Here is a 23,968-nt window from a genome sequence, read left to right as displayed (position 1 = left end):
TTGAATATCATTGGAAAAACCAGTTCATGGCTACAAGTTATGACAATGAGGACTAAATCAAATTGGCAAGATCCATTTTATATGAACTAAGTCGGTACTCGGACTCAAATCGGAGTTATGTTGGAGGAAATCAAAGCATCCATGTTGATAAAATGATGACTATATTATTAATTATGCATCCTATTTTCTTTATGTTCTTCTCTGTTGCACATAATGTGAGAGTCCAGGATAAAATTTTTAACAAAATTGTGCCTACATGAACATCCACCGAGTGTAATAGAATCATATAACAACAGACCAAGAGAGGCCTCTTCATTGCTGGCATACCACATAACAAAAGGGGTCATATGGGAGTTTTATGGTGTATATATAGCACCAATCTTCTTTTGACACATATGTATAGAACCTTTTTGGTTTCAGATTTGAGCTCCAAAACATTTTATACAAAATCAAATACAGTGTAACCACCAGTGAAACCAGCATTAGAGAGTAATTATTACTGAAAAAATAACTATTCTAATGAATTGTTGCTAGAAACAACCTGTCTTACTTTAAATGCTTAAGGAGGCCATATTATGAGAAATCCCTACACAAACAACATCAATTACAAGAATGTTATAGCTTTTTGTATCACATTGTGCTTTACATCTCTTCATGATTTATTTTTCAAGTTCCTTTAGTTAGTTATAGGTTGTTGCCTTTGATATTTTGTATTCCAATTGTTGTACTTTAGAGCTTTCAAATCTTTGACATTGTAAATTTTTAATCCTTTAACAGATAACTCATGTCATGATTTTTTACACCTAGCGTCCACCAAAAGACATAAATCTACGCATCAAATGGACTCCCATATATCTAAATCATTTCCTTTTTATATTTAATGTGTCACTTGTACGTTGGAATCTCTTAAACATTGTATTTTTAGTTTTTCTGAGTTTCTACTTGTGATATTTCAAATTTTTAACGGATAATGATCATTTAGAATCATGCATAAATTATAGTGATGACTGTATGGAACAAAGAAAATCAAATTATCAAAAAAATTAAGAATTAAATCATGGTTTACTCGTTTATTATATGATGAATTTTTTGATTTTTTTTTTTTGCTGAAAGCATGTCAAAGAATCTATCAATTTTCCAATTGATCATTAATTGCCGATTGCTTGGTCATTGATCATAAAGAGCTGACTGCCGGCAAAAAGAAATTTAGACATGCAAATATAATTGTAACATAAAATAAAAATTCTTTTAGTTCAAGAAATCAGATAAGTCGATAACTATTGAGATTGCAATATAATTTCTAACCTTCTTTGCTCTTGCTTTTTTTTTTTTTTTTCAAATCACAAATGTTTTCGGCTACTGATAGAAATCCAAGCAACGAAATTATTTCTTACACCGTATACATTATATGACTATGTACATCATCAATCATAACCTTTCCATCAATAGGAACGGGCGTAACAAACTCCCTGACGCGTGGTCGCGTGTGCGTGCAGGGAATAATTTATCCTGGTTAACACATCCCAACGGCAACAACGTAACCACTTCCCCGACGCCAGCTTACTTTTCCATTTATACTCCCACCTTTTTGACAAGCGCGCACCTCCCCTCGGACCCCTCCCTTTTCCTCTATTAACCCTCTCTCTCTCTCTCTCTCTCTCTCTCGCTCCCAAACAAAAAGAACTCAAGAGCGCCAAAAATGCTTCTATACCGGCTTTACCACTTTCTCTCTGTCTCCACAAATTAAATCAAAGTCTTCTAAAATTGCTTTCCATTTGTAGCTAGCACATTGATAGTGATTTCCCTTTCTTTGTCTATTCGTTCATTTCTCTCTCTTCAACTGTCTTCTCTTCTTTTATTTTTTCCATTTCAAGCTAGTGCCAGTCATCTCCATACAAGAGAGTGAACAAAGAGAGAGAGAATTCGTTTTCTTCAGTCTTCGGGCCTTCCGGTCTTTAAAATAGCCGGATTGGTCGGAGGCGGAGATGGCCGCGGTTGCGGAGAACGCGATCGGCGCCGGCGACCAGTTCGTCCGCAGCCCCCCGCCGCCGCAACAGCAGCAGCGCGCGAGGTCGTCGGAGGCGGAGTACCAGCGCGACGTGCGCGAGCTCGTCGATCTGCTCTCCAAACTGAACCCCTCCGCCAAGGAGTTCATCCCCTCCTCCTCCGCCTATGCCGCCGCCCCGCCGCCGGCCGCCGGCCAGACTGCCTCCAGCGTCTCTGCGGGGCCCGCCGCCGGTGGGAGAAGGCCGAATGGGTGGCTGTCGGCCGAGGCGCCGGTGTTCGTGGCCTACTCGGATTACTACGGCGGAGCGATCGTTGCGGGGAATCGGGATGTGGGCAGCGGCGGTGGGCCGTACAACGACCAGCAACCCCGCAGAGTATAGACTTCGCTTCTTTCTGTCGTTCTTGCTTTGATTTCTTTGTTAGAAATGACGTGATCGTGGGCTCGCGCATGGGGGCGATCTGGGGTTTCTAGGTTTTGGTTTAATTTTAATTTCTTTTATTCAGTTGACTGGATAGATGGATTCATTGAAGACTGAAGTAGATGGAGGAAAATTGCTTTTTGGATGGAATGGGTCATCTTCTGTTGCATTTTCTTCCTCCTGTTATTCTCGGCCAATAACTCCACCTGTTTCCTTTATTTTGCTGAAGTTTTGGGGTTTTGTGTAGAGGAAAAAGAACATCTTTATACACGATTTTGATTGATCTATTGAGATTTTTTTTTTGGCCAGAGAAAGAACAATTACAGCCAGGGGCGCCGAAGGTTTAATGATAGAGTTCAAAGAGCGCAGAAGGAGGACTGCATCAGGCGCACTGTATATGTTGCTGATATTGATCTGCATGTAAACCATCTAAAATTAGGGTCTTTCTTATACTCATTTCCATTCATCCTACTGCTCTGTTAACATTGTCTTATAGTCCCATGTAATGTTTCAGACATTGATCAGCATGTAAACCATCTAAAATTAGGGTCTTTCTTACACTGATCATCCTACCGGTCTGTATTTTACGGATACTTTAATAATGATACATGTAACTTTGCAATATCGGCTTGCTTTTGTAGTTTAACATTGTCATATAATTCCATGAATGTTTCTGATAATGATCATCATGTAAGCCATCTAACTTTAGGGTCTTTCCTACTGTTCTGTATTTTTACTGATTATTTATAACGATACATTTAACATTCTCATATATATTTTACTAATCCAGACTATTTGATTGGCATATATTAGGTAACAGAGGAGCAGCTTGCAGCATTATTTGGTAGCTGTGGGAAAGTAAGTCTCTCAAAATGTATCCTAAAATATTAGTAATCCGTGTTATCAGGATGTGAATATTGTGACCACGCAATTCCTGGGAACAGGGTGAATAAATGTTGTGGGCTCAATTTTTAGGGTGTTACTAGCTGTTGGCTCTGTCATGGTATCATCTTTCTCTTTTGTTTTCTAGTGCCTTTTGAACAATGGTGCTGCTCTTTCTAGTGTTACTATTTCATATGCTGACATTAGCTGCTCAAAAGATGATATCCTTTTGAAAGAGTTGCTTTATCTATCTTTTTTTTTTTGGTTTCGGGGGTGGGGGTGGGGGGTGGTGGTGGATTTTTCATATTTGACTGTTTTATTGGGTTGTTGAGATGATAACTAGGGTCGATGGAGTTTGAGCTAATGAAAAATATGAAATGCTTCCAAGTCTTCCCTATTTTCCTTTGCCATTTTTTGGCGGGTTAACGAGCATAAAATCCAAAACTTCTTGTTGAAATGGCGTCTTGTATTTGGTCATCTGTTGTCTCTTTTATGTATCGGGTGTTGGGCCTCTCAGGAGATGGATGCTTGTTGAGGGGCAAAGTCTCCAAGGGTTGAGGAGGATGAGTGAGAGGCCCCATTTACACCCCTAAAAGGCCCATTAGGGTTTAGGGAGCATTTTTTTGCAAATAATCCTTTTATATTGCTTTTTTGGACCTTGGTGTATGAAACACGAAGGCCCCGTTTGGGGGAGCTTTTGGAGGGCCAAAAAGCACTTTCTGGCCCTCCAAAAGCACTTTTAGATAAAATAGGAGTGTTTGGTAAAATTTTCGGAAAGCTGTTTTAGCTTTCCTAAAAAGTTAAAACAGCTTGTCGGGAGAAGCCTATATTGGAGCTTCTCGAAAAAAGCACTTTTAGGAATTATCGGAAAGCTGTTTTGAGTTATAATATTTTTCTCTTTTGGGACCAAAATACCGATAATAAAATAAAAATAATTACACATTGATATGTATTATTCACTTTTAGGAATTGTCAGAAAGCTGTTTTATACCTTTATTATTGTATTATACTATAAATATAATATAATATAATATTATATCATAATACATTGATATGTTATGTTAAATAATTTAATATAATATTAAATTATTATTCTATAGTATACAATATTATATTACTATATTATAATAATATTATATTACATTACATTAATATTATACTGTATCATATATTTATGTATTAATACATATTATATTTTATTATGCTCTGTTGTATAATACTATGTAATGTCCTTTATGGTCATTTTGTTATATCCAAAGTACTTTCTCAGTTTGTTTACTAAATACATGTTAAAGTTCTACAGCACTTTGGAAATGTAGTTACCAAACAACAAGCAGCTTTTTATAAAAGCTCTACTTCCAAAAGCTCTACTGCCAACAGCTCCCTCAAACAAGGCCTAAGGCTTTTGGGCTTTGTGCCTACTTGAGGGTGTGTCGAGAAGCAGCGAGCTGGGGCTTGAGACTACCTTTTGGGGCATTTATTTTTATTCTCTTCATCTTTGGTGGAGCTTCCTTGATTTTTTTTCCGAACATTTAGCGTAGGTTATAAGACGAACCATGTAAATCTCTTCTGTGCTTTGTGTTTTGTTTGAATTTGTAGTTATGCCTTTGATTTCTCCTCTCTATGAGAACCCTAGGTCTGCGTATTAGCTGCAACATGAATCATGTGTAAGAATGTCACCAAGGGAATTTTGGATCATCTGGGATTGTGAACATGGGACCATAGGTTTTATTTGGAGGTTGCATTGATTGGTTGTAACTGTATGTAATTGTTTAATTTTACATGTATTAGGTTAGGTTGATTCTCTTTTAATAGAGGCATATTAAACAACCATAGTTTAACTCTTTTAGCTCTCTTATTTTGAGATATACACTCTTTATGGTGGGTCTTTTGATAGGTAGTTATGTGTGAGAACACAAGATAAGGAGTAGTGCTGAAAAAATAAGTGTTGTTGATAATTTTCACAGTTTTAGAGAAAGGACCTTTCTCTTTGGGCGAACTTTTAAAATGGAAGAAAGGAGAGGTACAACTCCTTGGTGATTGTGGTGTTGGGATTTATGCATGAATTTTTAGTTGATATACATAAGGTTCTGAATCAAATATGCCTCATGGTTCTAAAATTTTTTGTTTCGGGCATGCAATACTCTGCAGTAGTTGAAATTCTGAACACAACATAATAATATAATTCAAAATGTAAAATCATTTTAAATGTGAAAGTTACACGAGTTTATAGATACTATAAAATATAAAGCATAAACCATTTTAATTATCAAGATACCATTTTTGCAACGTACAATATGAAATAGGGATTTATCATGCTCATAGAGTAACAAAACGAGAACACAAAATTGATAGATGATTTATCACATAAATTATGAAATTTAGGTTCTAAAGTTGTTTAAAAGGGACAATACCTAGCTATGATCGTGGCAATCCGGGATCCTAGGAGGGGCGAGAGATTACGGACAGACCTAAACTTTAGCATTTTTTGCACAAGCGGCTGCTTTAGACTCGAACCCATGCCATTGTGCTTGTTAGGCCAAGCCTTTTACCGTGGACCATGGTTGTCTAAATTATGAAATTATGGGATATGAATATGTAAATCAGTCAAGTCATAATCAATGCAGTGCATAACATTTATTTTTGCATATTTTCTGGATGAAATCCAAGTGGTTCCATTGTAAATCAGTGCATAGTTTTAAATTTTTGATCAAGTAATGAAATATAATGAAACTTAATTATTGCTATCATGTGGGAAACAGACTGCCAGAAATAACTAAGCATATGTATCTGTGCTTAGTTAATGCAATGAATATCTTCCGTTTATATTTGTGTATTGGTCTGATAGTCAAGTTGTTTGATCTGAAACACATTAGAAGGCTGTTTGGATGTCGGAAGATCTTATTGATGAGATCTCATGCTTAAAGAATATGTAGAGAACTGTTTTCCTAAGAGAGATTACAACAACTGAAATAGTTGATCCTTATTTTCTAGAATAGATAATCCCTTTCCAAGGCGATTGAGCTTATTTGTTGCTTGGCTTCCCGTTGCTTTAAACCATCTCCCTACCTATTTATTTTTAGAGCATAAGCTCCCATTGGAAGACTTTGGGGTTAATTGTTGCTTGGCTTCCTATCTTTTGGCATCCAAATAGGCCCTTGCAACAATATGTATACACTCAACTAAATTGGTTTTGTTCAAAATAAGGGCCTAAACTAGGATGTACTCATTAAAGTTCTACTTAAGTTGCTAGGATGGGCTAGTATTTCATTTGGATCATGGTTTTATTTCTACCTTGGAGATGAACACAGCTTGCTATAGGAAAAATTGTAATCTTCCCCCTTTGTATAAACTCTTTTCTAGGCTCGGTGATTTTTAGAGGTTTTGCTCCTTGGTTTCATGAACTTAAATCATGACCAATAAGATCCTTTTTCTCATTAATGACTTATTGGTTTGATCACAGGCCCCTCTTGCCAAAGTCTAACTTAGCCATAAATTCAACACCAATATTTAGAGGGTTGATTGTAGGTTGGTACTCATAGTAAAAAAATTAAGTCCTTCCATGGAGCCTCAACTTGGAGCTTTGCACAAATTGATGAACCTGCCCATATTCAATAAGAAAAAGGCTTGGATGATGATGATGATGTAAGGTTGTTATGACAAAAACTGGAAAAAAATTGTTTTGACCGATAATCAAACCATGCATTTTTTTGTGTTTCTTTAAACTAGAATTTATTCATTTAAGGAACCTCATTCATGTTCTTCCCAGAAGTTGGAGGTCAAAATAATTGAATGAAAATTACTGTATGCTCAAGTAAGATATTGTTGCTAACTGTCTCTAGGTTTGAAGTGCATGCTAATGCCATTTGTTGCTTATGTATAGTTGGCAACAAAAATGTATCTCAATTTATAAAAGAAGTTTTATCAAATGATGTGTTACATAATTAGGAATCTTGGTGATGCTCCTATTCATTTTTAAAGGGGCTAACAACTAGTGAAGGATCTAAGCATGGTCTGCTATGCCGGTACCGGGCACCAGACAGGTTGCTCGGCGGCACGAGTCAGTACGGGCCTGTGTCGTGCCATGTCAGGTCTGTATTGACACAGTAGAGGAGGCAGGGGAGAAGGCAAATAGGAGAGGGAAAGAGAGAGAGAGAGAAGCGGTAAGAGGGAGGGAGAGAGGAGGGTGGCGGAGGCCGGCGGAGGGCCGTTGGAGGCTGGCACCCGAGCAGGAGGTGGAGGCCACGGCTGGGTTTCCTGTTTCGTTCGAAACAGGGGTCTAGGCTCCTTTTTAATTTCGCAATATTTAAGTAAAGTCGGCAATAAATGAAGTCGGCATGCGATTTACCAACTTCACTAAAAAATCGCAAAATTAAAAAGCGGCCGGACCTCTATTTTGAACGAAACAGGGGACCTGACCATGGCTTCCGCCTCCTGCCCGGGCGCCGGCCTTCGACGACCTTCTTCTCTCCCTCCCTCCCCCACCCCCCCGCCCGCCCGCCTGCTTGCTTTCTCTTTTTTTCTCTTTCCTTCTCCTCCTTGGGCAACGGTTTTCATTTCTGTTGTCGGAACCATCCTGGTCCGCCGCCAGGACATCTTGGTACGACTGGAACTGTTCGGTTTGGGATAGTTCTACTGACCCTGGATCTAAGTGTTCAAGACCATTTACATTATACCACATTAAATGTTCTTAAAAATGTTGAAAAGCATTCAATATCATTCACATGATACCACATTAACTAGTTCATATATTGAACTTAGATAATTATCTGCCTTTTTAAAAGCTTTCACTTGAATTAATGAGTATCCTGGAGTGCTGCAATCTCTTTTGGGAAAGTAGTTGAATGAAAGCACTCACGAGTTTCAAGATATGTAAAGTGTGATGTAGGAACTCTAAGACGAGTGTTTATGTCGAGGGAATTTGAGTTAGTTGAAGCAATATATGTTGAGATTGATTTAAGGATGCTTTTTTTGTTTTGTTTTGGCATGTTAGTTATATTTCTCCTTTAGTTATAATGTCATTATTGAATAGCGCCGTAAACGAGTCAAACACGAGCTAGCTAGGCTCTGTTTGAGCTCAGCTTGAAACTATAAAGGATGAGCTTGGGCTTTGCTCGAGCTCAATCCAAGTTGAGTAAGCCCCACTGGAGCTTGGCTCAGATATAGTCAAGCTAACTCAAGCTCTGCTCGCTTAACCTTGGAAACTAAATCAAGTCGAGCTGCAACTTGCTCAACTGATTCAAGCTGATGCTAGTGCTTCTCCTTGAGAACACCAAGGAGTACTGTTGCTCAAACCCATCCTTGATGAGATTTCTTGATGATTGATGATATGATAGGTCTCTAGGTCCATGGCATTAAGGGAGGGCAGAAGCCCTGATCTGTCAAGGGAGGAGATCTGGGAGATCCCTGAAGGACCCTAGCTTGCAGAACTGATGCACCTTTGGATCTCCGACCAAAATCTCTTTAAGGTTAGAGACTTGATAGAAGACAAGTAGTTTATGTTGTCAGATGCCATAGAATCTCCGAGCAGGATGTTAACCAAGCTAGAGGTCTAATCAGGGAGGGAAGAGGGGGAGGAATGGGTTGGAGGATGTAGAGGCGGTGGATAGTGGAAGAAGAGAGGGATGGGGCAAGTGCGGCTAGGGAGTAAGAGGGCTTTAGAGCTTCTTGGTTATTTTGAATATTAAACTCACTCTAAAGATCAAACATTGGATCTTGATCCAATGATTGGATGATAAATAAGTGATTCAACCATTTGATTAAGTTCTGTAGCTAATAAACTTTTCATCATAATAAATTTATAATTATTTCATTTCTTCAAGTCATACTATGTTATATAATTTTATTATATAAAAAAAGAAACTTCGAACTACAAGTTGGACCTAGCTTGATCTCACCTTGTTTATATTTCAAGCTCAAAAATCTGGCTTGAGCTTGCTTGTTTGCTAGTTGAGCGATCTAATTTCGAGCTAACTTTTGAGCCAAACATGAGCTAGCTTGCGAACAACTCATTTGTTTGAGTTCCTACTTTTTACTCCAGAAGGTATTTAGTGGTAGAGTAATTACGTGGCTATTTATTTGAGTTCCACTTGTGGGCCCATGTTGACAAACTACCTTATTTACTTTTTTGCTAATCTTAAAATAGGGCTACAACATACCAGAATTTTAGGAAGAATGAAAAGATCAATTCGAAAACTATAAATTTAGACGAATCACCTATGACTAATATGGAAAAACTATATTTATGTAAACATACAATTAGGCCTGTTAACAAGCCGAGCCGCTCGGGCTTGGCTCGATAAAAGCTCGGCTCGAGCTCGGCTCGTTAGTCAAACAAGCCTGAGCCCGAGCAACTCACGAGCCCAAATGGAGCTTGGCTTCGGGATTCGAGTATTTCCTTGCAAGAAATTTAATCAACAAATGTTTCATCCATGTCTCCCCTAAAACAGAAATTGGTGCCACAGTCCTTGCGTTGCGCGCACTATAGCATTAAATGCCATACAACGCGCCGCGGTCTTAATGCCACAATGCGTCTGATAGAGAGAGAGGAAGTGATAGCTCGACCTGGCAGTCCAGGAATGATGACATGGTGCCCTCTATAAGTAGTCCATTTCCCCATGACAACTCACCTACTCAGTGTATCAAACTCTTACTTAGGACATAGTACTGAGCAGAGATTGGAGTGGCCGTTGTATCTCATGCTTACCGACTTCGACCTCTCCCTCAAGTGCGACGGCCCCACCTCAAGTGCATTAATGGGACAGTGACGAGCAGCGTATCTTGCGACGGCGGCTGCAGCTGCCTCAAAAATATCTTTCATAGTGGCAAAAAAAATAATAATTTAAAGGGTTTTTTGCATGAATACCCTCCAAAATATCGGATTTTGCATGAATACCCTTTCAAAATTGATATTTGCATATATACCCTCATAAAACACTTATTTTGCTATTCTACCCTTTTGTTATTCTTGTTTTTGCATATGTACCCATACCATCTAACGTCGTTAAAAAATTAACGGTTTCAAATTAAAATGATTAAAATATCCTTAATGGGTAGACGTGCAAATAGAAATGTTTAGAAGGGTATGCAAGCAAATGACAACTTTATAAGGATATTCATGCAATTTTGCATATTTAGAAGGGTATATATGCAAAAAAACCTAGTAGATGAAAAGAATTTAGATACATTAATTAATGTGATAGTCTTTATAATTCTGTATTTATTACTTAATATCATAGTTTTTAAAATTTTGTATTTATTAATTATTGTTATAGCCGTTAGGAAAATGAACACCACGGGAGAGCCTTGATATGTGAAAACGTGAACTCGATGTAATTTGGATTTATGAGAGGGTGACATGTGTCTTATTAACTGGGTCATTATTGTCTTAACATTCTATTCCACTTCACATGAATCCATGGAATCTCTCCCGCTCTGCATTTAGTCCTTGATCTGAATGTGACAAAGACTATTTGCCATTCTCTTGGCTTCCAGATAAAAGACAACGCTTCCCAACTATGGACTTGTGTTGAAGAACAGGGCATGGGTTATAATAAAATAGCTAAGAACATATTTTCTATGCATGCACTAGGTATCTAGCATCACAAAAAGTAGAACTAGAAGGCAATAATATGGAAAGTATCGACAATCGTAGTTAGTGATTGACAATCAGTAGATGACAAACACACTCTAAATCACAAGATTTAACATAACAAGGTGAAAGAGATGCTCTCTTACTATAATGAAGCCGCTGCTTCAGCTCCCATCCTTGAGCCTGTTTATCAAGGCATCCATTGATTTCTTCTTTGGGTTCTGTTTCGAACCCCTTGTACCAAATGTTGAGAACAGCCTATCTGACGAATCTCTGAACTTCTCAGATATTGTGGCTACCTTCTTGTAGTCCAGCTTATTGTAACTCTTCTCCCGGATCACTGGTTCAGGGAATTCTCTAGGTGATTGCTCATGAGCAAATTAATCAGTTGCCTTGCTTCCAATAAAGGCATTTTCAGTTCGCTTGCACCCGAGTCCTCAGTATCTCCAAACAAATGGGATTGGTTATCAGCAAATGATTCAAAAAGCCTCAAGTCAGCATCTATTCCTGTCACAGCATTTGCATTAAACCTCTTGACTGAATCACTAAGGAAAAGCCCCACGATCTTTTCAGATACCTGGGCGAGGACCCCATAAAGCATCCGCCGGAGGACTGGGATGGGCAGTATCTGCTGTGCAGTGGAGACCAAGGTCTCAAGGTATATAATTACCTCATTCGCATACTCATTCCCATTTGGAGGCGGGTCTTCAGCCATCCAGCTCACAGTGCCGGTCAAGATCATAAAATCATCAAGCTTGGCCTCAAGCAAGCGCAGCAAAAGCTCCTCCGCCGCATCCCGAGACTTCTTCAATGGGAACTCCCTCCTGCCCCTCTCGGCAATGCGGAGGGGGATGCCAGAGAGCTGTGCAGATGGCGGAAGAAGAAGTCACAGGCCCGCTCCATCACAGGCATGTTGGCAGCTACTTGCATGGCCTGGGACACACTGAGGCCTCCAGCCTCAACAAGGCGCAGGATGGCACCATCGACGACCTCCCCAAGGAGGCGGTCGAGATACTTCTTGACAATGGGGTAGAAATCAAGCTGGCCACCGTGTGACATGAAGCTGACCGAGTCCTCAATGAATGACCGGACGATTCGACAGAGGACAGGGATAGTGGATCGCCCACGGGATTGCCCGATCGCGAACGCCCGCGGGATCGCCCGCGGGACCGCGATCGCGATCCCGAAGCATGACTGCATGAGAAGAGAAGAAGGACAATTACGTAATTTCAAAAATTTATTTTATTTTTAATTAATATAAATATGATTTTTTTTAACGGTGTTAGAACAACCGTTATATTAGGGCATTTATATAATAACAGTGTTTTATGAGGGTATAGATACAAATATAAATTTTAAGAGGGTATTTACGTAAATTTGAATATTTAGAAGGGTATCCATGAAAAAAAACCCTAATTTAAATACCCCCTTATGGCATTAAATGCTGAGCCACGCGCGCTGTGGTTTGCTACGGCGATGCATTTAATGCCAAAAATACTTTTTGTAGCGGGAAAAAAAATTAAATACCCCTTAAAGCATTAAATGTTGCTGCGCGCCGCGGGTGCTGTGGTTTGCTAAATCATCGCATTGGAAACCTGGGGCTCGAAGGCCTATTCAGAATAGGCTTGTTAACGAGCCGAGCTCGAGCCCGAGCCCGAGCCTGAGCCTGAAATTCTGTGAATGAGAGGCTCGAGCTCGGCTCGGCTCTTTAACAGGCCTACATACAATATCATTGGGACAAATCACAGGCTGCCTTTTGTTCCAGATTGCCATGTCATGATATTTATTATGGAATTATAGATATTAAACATACAAATGAATTTGTTTGGTATGCATAGTTCTGTGGAACTATGGGTAATTTTGTAGGATACTAGATTTATCATAAATAATATGACACGTATGGTCCATTTTCATATGTTTCTGAGGAAATCCACGTGGTTTATTTGCAAAAGGGGGCCAAAAAAAGAAATACTCATTTATTCCTTTTATCTGTTTGATAGGCCACTAAATAGAAATACTCATTTTAGCCTTCATTTGGGCGACATATTATATGCTTCTTTTATCGTAAAGCTTGGAGCAAGTCAAATCAAATAATTCTTAATGATTTTCTTTTTAATGTAAAACTAGCTTGTTGCTTTTCTTCTTTTTTTTTTTCTTCCGGAGATATTTGAATGTTTATATGATAAGGTGATATTTGTGGTCAGGCATTCATATTGTCAATTGTTTAGGGTTTGTCCATTTGATTTAAGATATGTATCCAGTTTAGTATGTTTTGGAGGAAATTCAAGTGGTTCATTCAAAACACGGCCAAACAAGGCTATAATCATTCAGCCTATTTAACGGGTTTATAAGCCCCAAAATGGACCTTTTGTGAAGTTTTTCATTCTTCTTTTATTGGCTAGATTGGAGCTAGTCAGATGATGTTAGTGCATAATTTGTGTGATATTGAGTAATATGCTATTGATAAAGTAGTTTTAGAGAAGTTAGACCGTGGTTTGCTGAACCGGCCCGTACCAGCCGGTTCAGCACGTACCGTACCAGTATCGACCCCCATCGGTACGGTACAGCCACATAAAATGGTTCAGGGCCGGAACTGAGCGGGGAAGAAGAGAGAAGAGGAAGAAAGAGGAAGAAAGAAGAGGAAGAGGAAGAAGAAGAGAAAGAGGAGGAGAAGAAGATAAAAAGAAGACGGTTCGACGTACCTCGGGCCGACCCCCTTCCGAGCACCCCGACGTGCGCGCGGCCCTCCCAACAGTTCCTTCCTTGCTCGTGGGAGAAGGGTGGAAAGAGAGGAGAAGAGAGGAGGAGAGAGGGGAAGAAAAAAGAGGGGAAGGAGGAAGAAGGGAAGGAAAAAAAAAGAAAAGAAAAAAAAATCTTTCTGTGCACGGGAAGTGCGCCCACGAGCGGGGAATCGCTCGTCCCGCACGCGATTTCACGTGCAGGAATCTCGATCCCACGTGGTTCCCCGCGCTCGCATGGTTTCCCCGCGCGCAGGGACTCACGTGGGGTAGCGAGCCCACGCGGCACCACGCGCGAGCGCGAGCCCATGTGGGGCATTTAATGCCACTTTGTGGCTAAAACGCGAACACGTGCACGTGTCGCCCTTTTTTTTTTTTTGGTTCCGGTTCAGCGCCGGTTCCAACCGGTCCCGAACTGGTATCGGAGCCCACCGGTACACCGGTTCGGTCGGCTCGGTAGACATTGAGTTAGACCCTTGTTCTTGTTGTTTGTTTGTACTACTTCATGCTTGTCATTCTAGAGGATGATGTTAATCATTGAACAACAATATAGATGTTCAAGATTTCCTTGGGTGTTTGAGGCACATTACTATGTTCCAAGGATGGTGGAACCATCCTGAATCATCCGGTTTGGGGTGTGCCGAGCCGTACTGGCAGTGGACTGGGATGGTTCTAGCAAGCAAACCGAGAAACCGATGATAGAAGAGGAGAGGGAGAAGGAAAGAGAGAAAAAGAGAGAAAGAGGGAGAGGGAGGAGGAGAGATAGATGCCGAGAGAGGGAGAGAGAGGGGGCTTGGAAGCCCTTCTCTCCTCTGGTCGTCCGTTGGATGGGGTCGATTCCTGTTTCGAACGAAACAGGGGCTTGGCCTGTTTCTTTAATTTTTTTTGTTTTGCTTCTTTAAGAGAAGCTGACACATCCTGTTTCGAGCCCCCTCTCTCTCCCTCTCCCGACATCTCTCTCTCTTCCTCTCTCAGCATCTCTCTCTTCCCCTCCCTCCCTTTCTCTATCTCTCCTTTCCTCTCTCTCTTTCTCCCTCTCCTCCTCTGGTGTTCTTTTTTCGGTATGTGTTGGAATGGACTGGCATGGTACTGTACCGTGCCGTAGCATAACGCCCGCCTACCAGCACAAGAGCCGATACTGGTAATGCAGACCTTGCTATATTCAATCTATTGTAGCAAGTGTCGGATGATAGCGACCTTTCCATATCTAGGTAAGAATTGACCTTTGAGGCAATATTCAGGCATTGATGAGATTATATGTTCATAAGCTTTGTTTCCAAATGAAGATAATATTTGTTTTAAGTCAGTAGATTGTGGAATATGCGTGGCTCATGAATGAATTTAATACTGCTGAAAATGGTTTCTCATGATCTATTTTGTGTTAGTGAACTAAATTTCTTTCTCATTTAAAGAATCTCATTTTTGGTATCCCTGTGCAATCTGGCTGTGGATGATAAAAATGGAGTTCTATAATTTTTAGGTGTGCAAACGAGCCGAGCCAAGCTGAGTAGTAGGCTGCTCAGGTTGAGATTGCTGTATGATGGGCGTACACAAGCTTGAGTGGAACTTGAGTGGACTTTAAGCTTTGTTTGTATGAGATCTGAGCTGAGCTTGAACGAGCTTCTTATGGACTCGAGCCAAGCTCCTATTTACTTTTGCAAGCCTTTAGTGTTCAGGCCTGGTTCATTATGAGTTGATCTTTGAAATCTTTCTGAGCTTGGCTTTGTTTCCTAGCTGATCCAAGCCTGAACGAACCAACCAAGCTGATCCCAAGCAACTGGAACTTATCAGATTGTTTGCAGTATAATACTTTTCATTAGGTTCTCATCAGGTTTGCTAGTTATGTTATTTTGTTTGACCTAGGGTTCAATTATTTTGGAAATGTGGAATTCCTATACTATTCACTGAGTAAAAAATTGTGGGTGGTTGGGTGCAATTGCGTGGCCACTAGGTTTGTTGGATTCTGTTTCTTTGACCACAAAATTGCGTCTTTTCAGATCACATCCAATTGCAATAAAGTATGATTTCAGGAAATGTTTCAAAATTGATGAGGTCATACTCCTTTTGAAACTATAACTTGATTGGATATTTAGATTTCATTTGGAACCCTCATGTTCAAGATTTTTTTTTTTTTGAAAAAATCTTCAAGACTTCATAAGTATTTCATCCAGCAGTGTGTCAATCTTCTAGAGTGATTCTTTCTCTCATATATACCCTGAAGGAATGCCAAGTATGACTGACGTAAACACCCTTTGCATGTAGTCGTGGGAAGGTACTTGAAAAGAGTTACATAGGAGCTTTCACAAAGGTGCAGCTTGGTGGTTGATTTTAAAGTTCTATTTTAGGGTCAGTTGGTCATATAACTCAAAATTTAAAGTTTATTATATCTTTCATGACTGGTGTCCACCAGCGTATTTTAGGGTCCACCATATCTGTTGAACTTGGATCTGGTATGTTTTTTGCCTAGAAAAATTTTAGAAAGAAAGGGTAATATTGTGATCATTTATTTGAATTTATCTTTGAACGGGGCCGAAACAGATATCCTGTATTATTTATTTTATGCTTAAGTTACCTGTGAACCTTATGTTTCATGAATTCATACAAGAAGTGAAGGAAGGAGTTGTATATGGCTGCCCCTTATTGTGATCTCATTTTCTCATGCTGAAAGGTGTTTTTTTATTTTCTGTTTTTGGGGGTAAGTTTCTTATGCTGAAAGTTGATAAAAATTTGGGCCTTGGAAGGTTTACGTTTAGAGAAAGTGGGGGTTCTTTTATGGCCCTCCTACTCCTTTTATGTAATTGTTGTTCATAGGATAAAACAGGGCAATACGAAATTTATGTTTGGTTGCAAAGATTTTATACTATATAATGATTACACCACAAAGCTGGTAACTTCTTCATTACATCACTTGGATACCACAGCTAATGATTATGCCACAAAGCTGGTAATCTTTTCTCTGGAAAGACAGATATGCCTTTGCAGAATAAAAGGGTACATGGGGGGAAGAGCGTACAATACCACTCAGATATCTCAGTTCTGCCCATCCAGTAGAACTATTATCTGCAGGATCTCTACCTGATGAGGATAGGTATTTTACTGCTATGGTTGCAAAATTTGGCTGTCTGGCAATGACCAATCATATCTGACCCTTATCCAGTGCTTATTTGCAAACCAGGCTAGGCCTTAAAGAATATCTGTGCTCTGTTTGGTATGATGCAAATGCCTAAGGTGATAATCCCATCAAAGATCTAGGTGATGACACATAGTTTGTAATGGTTGTGAAGGCTTTGCTGATTATGTTGTTTTGAAGCCTTTTGCATCTTATTAGTAGACGGCAGTATAATGACCGTTGTCTATCTGAAGAATTGCAAGTGCCATCCATAGCAGCTATAGGCCTTGCTAAATATTCTGAGAAGCACTTGGCACAGACAGGAAGGAGAGGCTCTATTAATAAATTACCATTAAGAATTTTTCAGTCTGTAGGACATATCCCTTCCACTTTCTCCGAACTTGTGGTGGAAATTTAGGCTTGTAAGACAGCTCTGGATTTTTATTGTTCTAATCATGCTTTTCTTTATATTTCCCATATGAATTTTCATATATTTTTATTTAGTTTATATATATTACATTTCCTCTGTTAATTTTGATAAGCTAGTCTGTAGGCGAATGTTTGACATCTTTGAATGTGCATTTTGAAGGTACTTGATTGTCGTATTTGTGGTGACCCCCATTCATTTCTTCGATTTGCATTTATAGAGTTTGCTAATGAGCGTAAGTTAACTTGTGCCATCTAAAGCTTAGCACCTATATAGCAGCTTTATGATTTTTACAAATGGAAGCGTAACTGTGGACTATTTCAAACAGATGGTGCAAGAGCAGCACTAAATCTTACCGGGACCATGCTAGGTTACTATCCTGTAAGAGTACTACCTTCAAAGACTGCCATTTTGCCTGTGAATCCTACATTTCTTCCGCGGGTAAGCTAAGTGATTCTAACGCTGCTTTTCTAAAATTAACATGGTATATTGTTTTCTTATAAAATAGCATTCTCTGTTAAAAAAACTTTTTTCGAGACTGAATACAGTCTGAAGATGAAAGGGAGATGTGTACAAGGACAGTCTACTGCACAAATATTGATAAAAAGGTAGAGTAGCTTCTTTCGACTCTTCCATACTGCTTTGCACATTTTAAGAAAATACAAGTAGAAGTTACATCTGTCTTCAAAATTGTGCAGCTTGATTGTTTTATTTCTAGTTAAATGTATTCCTTTCTTTATCGATTGATAGTTTTGGCTTTTCTTCTTTTGCAGGTTACTCAGTCAGATCTAAAAGAATTCTTTGAGCTCCTTTGTGGTGAGGTTAGCACACTGCCCTCACTCAATCTGGTATTTTTCTCATCAGTCGGTTAAGACAATTATGTTTTCAAAGATCTTTTAATTGTTAGCATGATTTTTCTTATACAGGTTTCTCGCTCGAGGCTTCTTGGGGATAACACGCATTCAACTCGCATAGCATTTGTTGAGTTTGTTCAGGTAATTTGCATTTCTCAACTGCATGTATCTTATTTTATTTTTCTCTGATTCAGAATTGGCCAGCCTCGTTGGTGATGTTTAAATATGATCGTGCTCTTACCTTTCTGGGGCTTGTATGTTCATGTATTCTATTGCTTGTATGCATAATATGCCTGCTGTATTGTTCTAATATTCACATTTTGCTTTGTGATAACATCAAAATAATTTCTCGGCTAGCCTTGCCTTGGGGAATCAAGCAGAAGTTGGTGAATCCACTCAGATTTAGTCAATGCTATATAACAGCAATGAACACAATGTGCTGTCCTGAGGTTCATACATTCCACTTACCTGTTTACTTATCCGATTGCTTGGTTCAGTGTTCTTGAACTTGCTGTTCCATTCCAGCATTTTATAATGCTGCTTGCAGAATATTAATAATGCTCGCATACATTTCTTAAAAGTCGGTGACTAGCTGTTTAGTGGTCATATTTGTCATCATGATATGTCATACAACTAAATCCCCAAATAACTCGTGTTTCAGTTGAACATATACAGAAAGATAATTCAATAAATTTTTGTAAATATAAGTCTATTAGTCAATATTACAAGCAAGTTTTTGTGACAGCCTGAATGAATCTCAACTATATTTGGCCAGAATCTTTCTCCGAAAAAAAAGACCAGAATCATAACCACTTTTCATTCCATTAGTGGAAGTTAGCTTCATCCGTCAGTCTTTATCAAGAACTATGAGCTATAAATACAAGCTTGTTAAAGTTCATCAATTACACATTCTATTCGGGTTTTCTTAGGTCCTCTTTTTCTGATAGTTTGAGCTAAACTTTACAGTCTTCCCTTACCAAGGGGACATTTAATCTTTCGTATATTGTGCCTAATTCATCTCAATTTGTTCTTTACTACTTCAGCCTCTCTTGCCCCAGCTGCTAAACTTACCTAGATCATGAAGTAAATATGCAAGTTCAAATTCATAAAAGCTTATCATGAGTTGGAAGCATCTTGCTTATGTTTCTCTTGCATCTTGATTTGTAATTCGTTTGTTTCTTTCTCAATTCTGATTTACTTCAGAAAAGGCTTCTTCTATAGCAATAAGGAGTTGACACTATGCAATCCTTTTTCTCCTTTACCACTTCATTTTAAATTGTTTAGCCAGATGTTGGTTTGAAATATATGGCATGATTCATGGTTGAGCAGGCCTTGGATCCTGAGATGGGTCCAAGATGGGGTGCAGCACTAACTGTACACTGGGAAAGGGGTGACATGTGGCCTTTTAAAAGGTCCTCACTGCATCAATTACTTGACCTTTTGGTGCATTCTTTTGACTTATTGGAAAAAAATGTGAATGTAATTTTGTGACATTAGTGCCTATGGATGAAGTGATTCCCATATATGTAGTACAGTTACCTTGATTTCAATATGATCCATTTTGGAGGAGCCTGTACGCAGCTCTTACTATTAGGCATGAGGCATGAGCTAGTGTTTCTTTTCTTCTTTGTACAATGCGCAATGAATGCAAAGTTTCGCTCTAGTGATTGTTGGATGGAAGATCAGTTGGCTGGATGAGAAAACTGTTGTCATTCATGGAAGATATGAAAATAATCCACTAAAAGAAGGTCCTCAAATAATTTAATAAGATGTCGAGATAATCATGCTTGTGCATGTTTATTCTTTAGTATTTGTAATAAATCCGAAGAATGATTCTACAACTGAGATTTTCTGGGAGATGGATTAGCATGTTTTTATTTGGAAAGCATCAAGTGGTGCAGAGGGGGAGATTAGGGGGATATTACTATAACAAGCTAAAGACTTGGAAAAAGAAAACCTGGATAGAGGCCTTAGGTTCAGATGATATTCCAATCATGGTTTCAAGTGCTGCTTCATGTCGGGCCAACACAAACACAGAACCTAGGGCGGCAGAGCACCTAAGTCCTTTTTTAAAAAAAGATAAAGGACTATCAAGTGCCTCTTTTTCCTAGATTTGGGCAGAGAATGTGTCGTGATGGCTATTAGCCACCACTCCCCATGTCAATGAGTGTAAATCCTTGATTCTAATATTGATGGAAGACTATTATAGATCTTTTAATGATATTTTGAAATCTAGCATGATAACTCATGATTGAGGAAGCACAGTGATCTCATCTTACGAATAACATATCCGAAATTTCACTAGATATCATTGTGTTATAAATTTGAGTGATAATATGGAGCGATAAGGCTAATTGGCAAAACAATATTTTCTTGCATAGCAATGAAAGAAGAGATTCTTATATGGGATTTATTAATCTAAAGGAAGTATATGGTACAAAGTACTTTAAAAATGCATATTGTCTCAGTTCCTCGACTATTACATAGGTTGTGTATTAAGGTTGTAAACAAGAGCATGACGTGGTGTGAATGAGTAGTTTCATTTTAGTAGGATTGGATAAGAATGGACCTTAAGTTTGTGCCTACTTTATGCTAGTAATGGACATGTTGACTCCAGATTTCAAAGAGAGACTACTTGATGTTTGTAATTTGCAAATGATGGTGTTATTTGTAGGGTTTAATGCATGATTGTAGATATGGAGGAAACTTTGGATGACAGAGTGAAAACTAGTTGTGCAAAAATACAGATTGCTTTGATTTCTTTTTTAGTATTTTATTTGTTTATGCGTTCAAGGGGCCTGAAAGCAGTTTCATTCACCACTAAATTATAGAATCTGTAGATCCTCCTAAGGTGTAATTTTAAATCTCGTGATTTTTTTCTTTTAGTTTACAGCATCCTCCTTATAATGTTGATTGTAGATGTCCATATTGGCAAATCTTATAAATAATGGTCTATATGCTTATCTAACTATTTGTTGAATCAAATGTTTCAAATTGTTGTATAAGACCAAATTATTCTCCATTATTATGTTAATTACCCGTGAGATACGTGTTATCCTTTTCATCCAGTTTTCCACTTTTATGTGTCTCCACCTGAACTTGCAATCCTGTAATATAAAAAACATGGCTTTCCAGAAGCCCAGCTTCCAAACAGAATTCTATCTGGCAAAACCAGTATACTTAGACAAAAAAGGTTCCTTTAGGGGTTTTTTGTTATGCAGTTGGTCCACCTATACTCCCTACTAACAACCAGTCTCCTAGGTTTGGTGGTAGACCCTTGTCCTGCTCCAATTTGCCTTGAGCTGATTCAGAACAAGAGCTGGAAATACATTTAGAATACCATTTTCCTATTGAAGTAAACAAGGTATAGGGATATTTATATTCATGAAGTAAATAGATTTTTTTTTATTATGCTCTCCAAGAAACTCCCAGCTACTTGGTTCTTGAAAGTTGTGTACTTGTGGATATCAACCACCATCTATAAAGCATGGACACGGATATAGGATGTGGATATGACAATACAGATAGGTTGATCCAATGTATCTTGAAAAAGTACATACACTATGGCTAGAATACGATAGCGAACAAATCTATATTTTTTACATATATGTAAAAATAGCATCAGAAGTATAATTAATTATCACAATAATGTAGTTCATAATGTAAATAATAATAATAATAACGTCTACAAACTCCATTTGAGTCTGTTACAATCAATGCTTTATGTAATAGGATCAACATCACAAAGTCCAAAATTAACCATTCATCACACAAAAGGTCAGCATGTGTGTGTGAGAGAGAGACCATCTGTTGAGTCATTGGGGAAGTATATTGGATGTAACTGAGAAGTATCCAGTGTATTTATTTAGATTTTAATAGTAGAAAAATTGAAATTCTACATGTATCCTAGAAGTACCCAACAAGTATTGGTATTTGATGGGGGGATAATGTGGAATTTGATGTATCTGTTCATCATGGGCCATTATTTATGTGAAGATGATAATAGAACTTTTATATTGTGTGATGAAGTGATGTTCTCATCTTTCGAAGCGTCTTTTCGGGGCCTTAATGAATCACTGATTGTGACAAGATATCTGTGGCAGGCGGAAAGTGCCCTTAAAGCTCTGAGTTGCAGTGGAAGGATCCTTGGAGCTTTTCCTATTAGGTACGATTTTCAACTCTGCCACTCAATTAGGAATAGTTTCATTGTGATTTCCATTGCCATGACTTTTTGTCTGTATTGGCCTTCTTAGGGTAAGTCCTTCGAAGACTCCTGTCAGGCCTCGTGTTGCTCACACAACGCATTAGTTCCAGTTTACTTTGTATTCAGTCTTGTGGGCCTATTTTCACTGGAGCAAAATTTGTGGTCTGGAAAGGGCTGATGATCATTTGACTCTGGTTATTGGTTGAAAACATTTTTCTGGATCTAAATAGGACCCACCTTCCAGCCGGCTTCGATATTTAAACTTTAAATAAGACATGTCTTATGGCTTTACAACTGTTGTTATCTGTTTTATTTGTTATTTATTTCCATAGTTAGAAGTGTCGTGTCAACATCAGCTGTTGGTGATCCCAACCAGCGTAGTATTCTGCAGAAACCTGGAAACTGTGCTGTTTTTCTTTAATTAAGGACAAAGTTTTCTGAGTATTCTACTGCTTTTTTTAGTTGTGAATTTCAGTTTCCTATTTGCAATTGCTCCTTTACTATTAGTATATAATATATGCGACATATAAGATAATGCAGGATTGTTCCCTTTGTTTGGCATTATTTCTTAACTTGGTGCTTTCCATGCATAGATATTAGTATGGTTTAGTTGGTTTTTTCATTAGTATGTTGTAAAAGTATTTGAGCAATCGCTGATCCATGAAATATATGTATCAACTACACACTGATATGATATCAATACATTTGGTTGAGATTTTTATGATCTGCCTTTTACCATTGTATTACAGGTTTCTGTTTATGAAAATCAAAATCAATGCATAAAGGATATGACAAACTGAATCGGTTCTTCTCATGGTATCAGTCACCCAGATGGCCGAGATGTGAGCCTTAACCTTGATAACCTTAGCATTTGTATCGCTCTTATTCTTTGATGAATGATAGAGGGAGGCATCAAGATGGGCAAAGAAGCGACTCCCCGCTTGTCATCCGGTGCATTAAGAGCGTGCCTCTCAGCCTATGTGCCTTCAAACCCTCTTCTCATTGGTGGAGGGCAAAAAGTAAATGGACAGTATTCAAATTGATACAAGGCCCTTCTCTTTAGTTAGAATCTGGAATTAAGGAATATAAATATCCCTCCATTTTACCTTCGGTAGACTGCCTTCCAACACCCTCTCCTCTGAAGCAGAGGAAAAGAAGTATATCCAAGAGAAGCTCCTAATCTCTTAGAGACGGTTTCTTTCTCCTTAGACAATAGAAGGAATAGCCTCTTCCTCCATCCGTATTTCTGTTTCAAAGACCAGCCCTTTTAAAACTACCAGACCTGATCTCTCTGCAATCACAACGACGACATCCACCAAACGCCTTTCCTCCGCAAAATCCATCATCACCAAATCCAGCAGACTCAGTCTGTTCCAGCTCTCCTCCCGTGCGATACGCTCGCAGATTACGTAATTTTGCATCTGGATAATTATACGGCGTTAAGAGTAGTTTTTTTAATACTTCAGCATATACATGCATGTGCATGTATAGAAAGTACGTGTTGCATATATCCATATATGCATATAATGTATATTGAAGTCCATCTGTTGATATGTGCATGCAATGTGAGGGTACCAATTGGTAAGTGGTTGGGGATTAACAACAACAAACTGAGCTTGAGTCACGCTCTCATGGCTAGGATTATTGATGTGTGTGTGTATATATAAGAGTAGTTTAAGATGTGGTATAATGGGTCGTCTGATATTGTGTGTGCACGTTGAGAACTTTGATAGAGAA

General features: G+C 38.7%; 1 protein-coding gene and 1 pseudogene across 6 annotated transcripts; one reads left to right on the top strand and one right to left on the bottom strand.

The window, feature by feature from the left end:
* The first annotated feature begins 1,618 nt into the window (after positions 1-1,618).
* LOC103722465 (polyadenylate-binding protein-interacting protein 9-like) lies at positions 1,619-23,656 on the top strand. 6 transcript variants are annotated; one of them, XR_606471.4, is made up of 11 exons: positions 1,619-2,381; positions 2,736-2,846; positions 3,240-3,284; positions 17,336-17,408; positions 17,502-17,614; positions 17,722-17,781; positions 17,947-18,021; positions 18,100-18,168; positions 18,385-18,476; positions 22,131-22,192; positions 22,281-22,680. XR_606471.4 is itself a non-coding variant. In XM_008813032.4 (10 exons), exons 1-10 carry the CDS (start codon positions 1,986-1,988, stop codon positions 22,333-22,335), a joined length of 1,059 nt encoding a protein of 352 aa, XP_008811254.2. In that variant the 5' UTR covers positions 1,622-1,985; the 3' UTR covers positions 22,336-22,680. The 6 variants fall into 6 exon arrangements, 4 of the variants coding, with proteins under 4 accessions (XP_038981441.1, XP_038981442.1, XP_008811254.2 ...); XR_606472.4 differs by having other exon boundaries at positions 1,622-2,381; positions 17,947-17,994; XM_008813032.4 differs by lacking the exon at positions 18,385-18,476 and having other exon boundaries at positions 1,622-2,381.
* On the bottom strand, positions 10,530-12,136 carry LOC120110465 (annotated as a pseudogene).
* Positions 23,657-23,968: the final 312 nt, after the last annotated feature.

Source organism: Phoenix dactylifera, chromosome 4 (genome assembly GCF_009389715.1).
Source record: "Phoenix dactylifera cultivar Barhee BC4 chromosome 4, palm_55x_up_171113_PBpolish2nd_filt_p, whole genome shotgun sequence".
Taxonomy (NCBI): domain Eukaryota; kingdom Viridiplantae; phylum Streptophyta; class Magnoliopsida; order Arecales; family Arecaceae; genus Phoenix; species Phoenix dactylifera.
The sequence above is the reverse complement of the archived record's forward strand: the minus strand, read 5'-3'. Positions and strand labels throughout refer to the sequence as shown.

What these genes read in the sequence shown, in the direction of transcription:
- LOC103722465 (XM_008813032.4), top strand. Translation starts at nt 1,986, where the DNA reads ATGGCCGCGGTTGCGGAGAACGCGATCGGCGCCGGCGACCAGTTCGTC. An exon ending in CACTGCCCTCACTCAATCTG is followed by an intron (nt 18,022 to 18,099) that starts GTATTTTTCTCA and finishes TTTCTTATACAG; the next exon opens with GTTTCTCGCTCGAGGCTTCT. An exon ending in CATTTGTTGAGTTTGTTCAG is followed by an intron (nt 18,169 to 22,130) that starts GTAATTTGCATT and finishes TATCTGTGGCAG; the next exon opens with GCGGAAAGTGCCCTTAAAGC.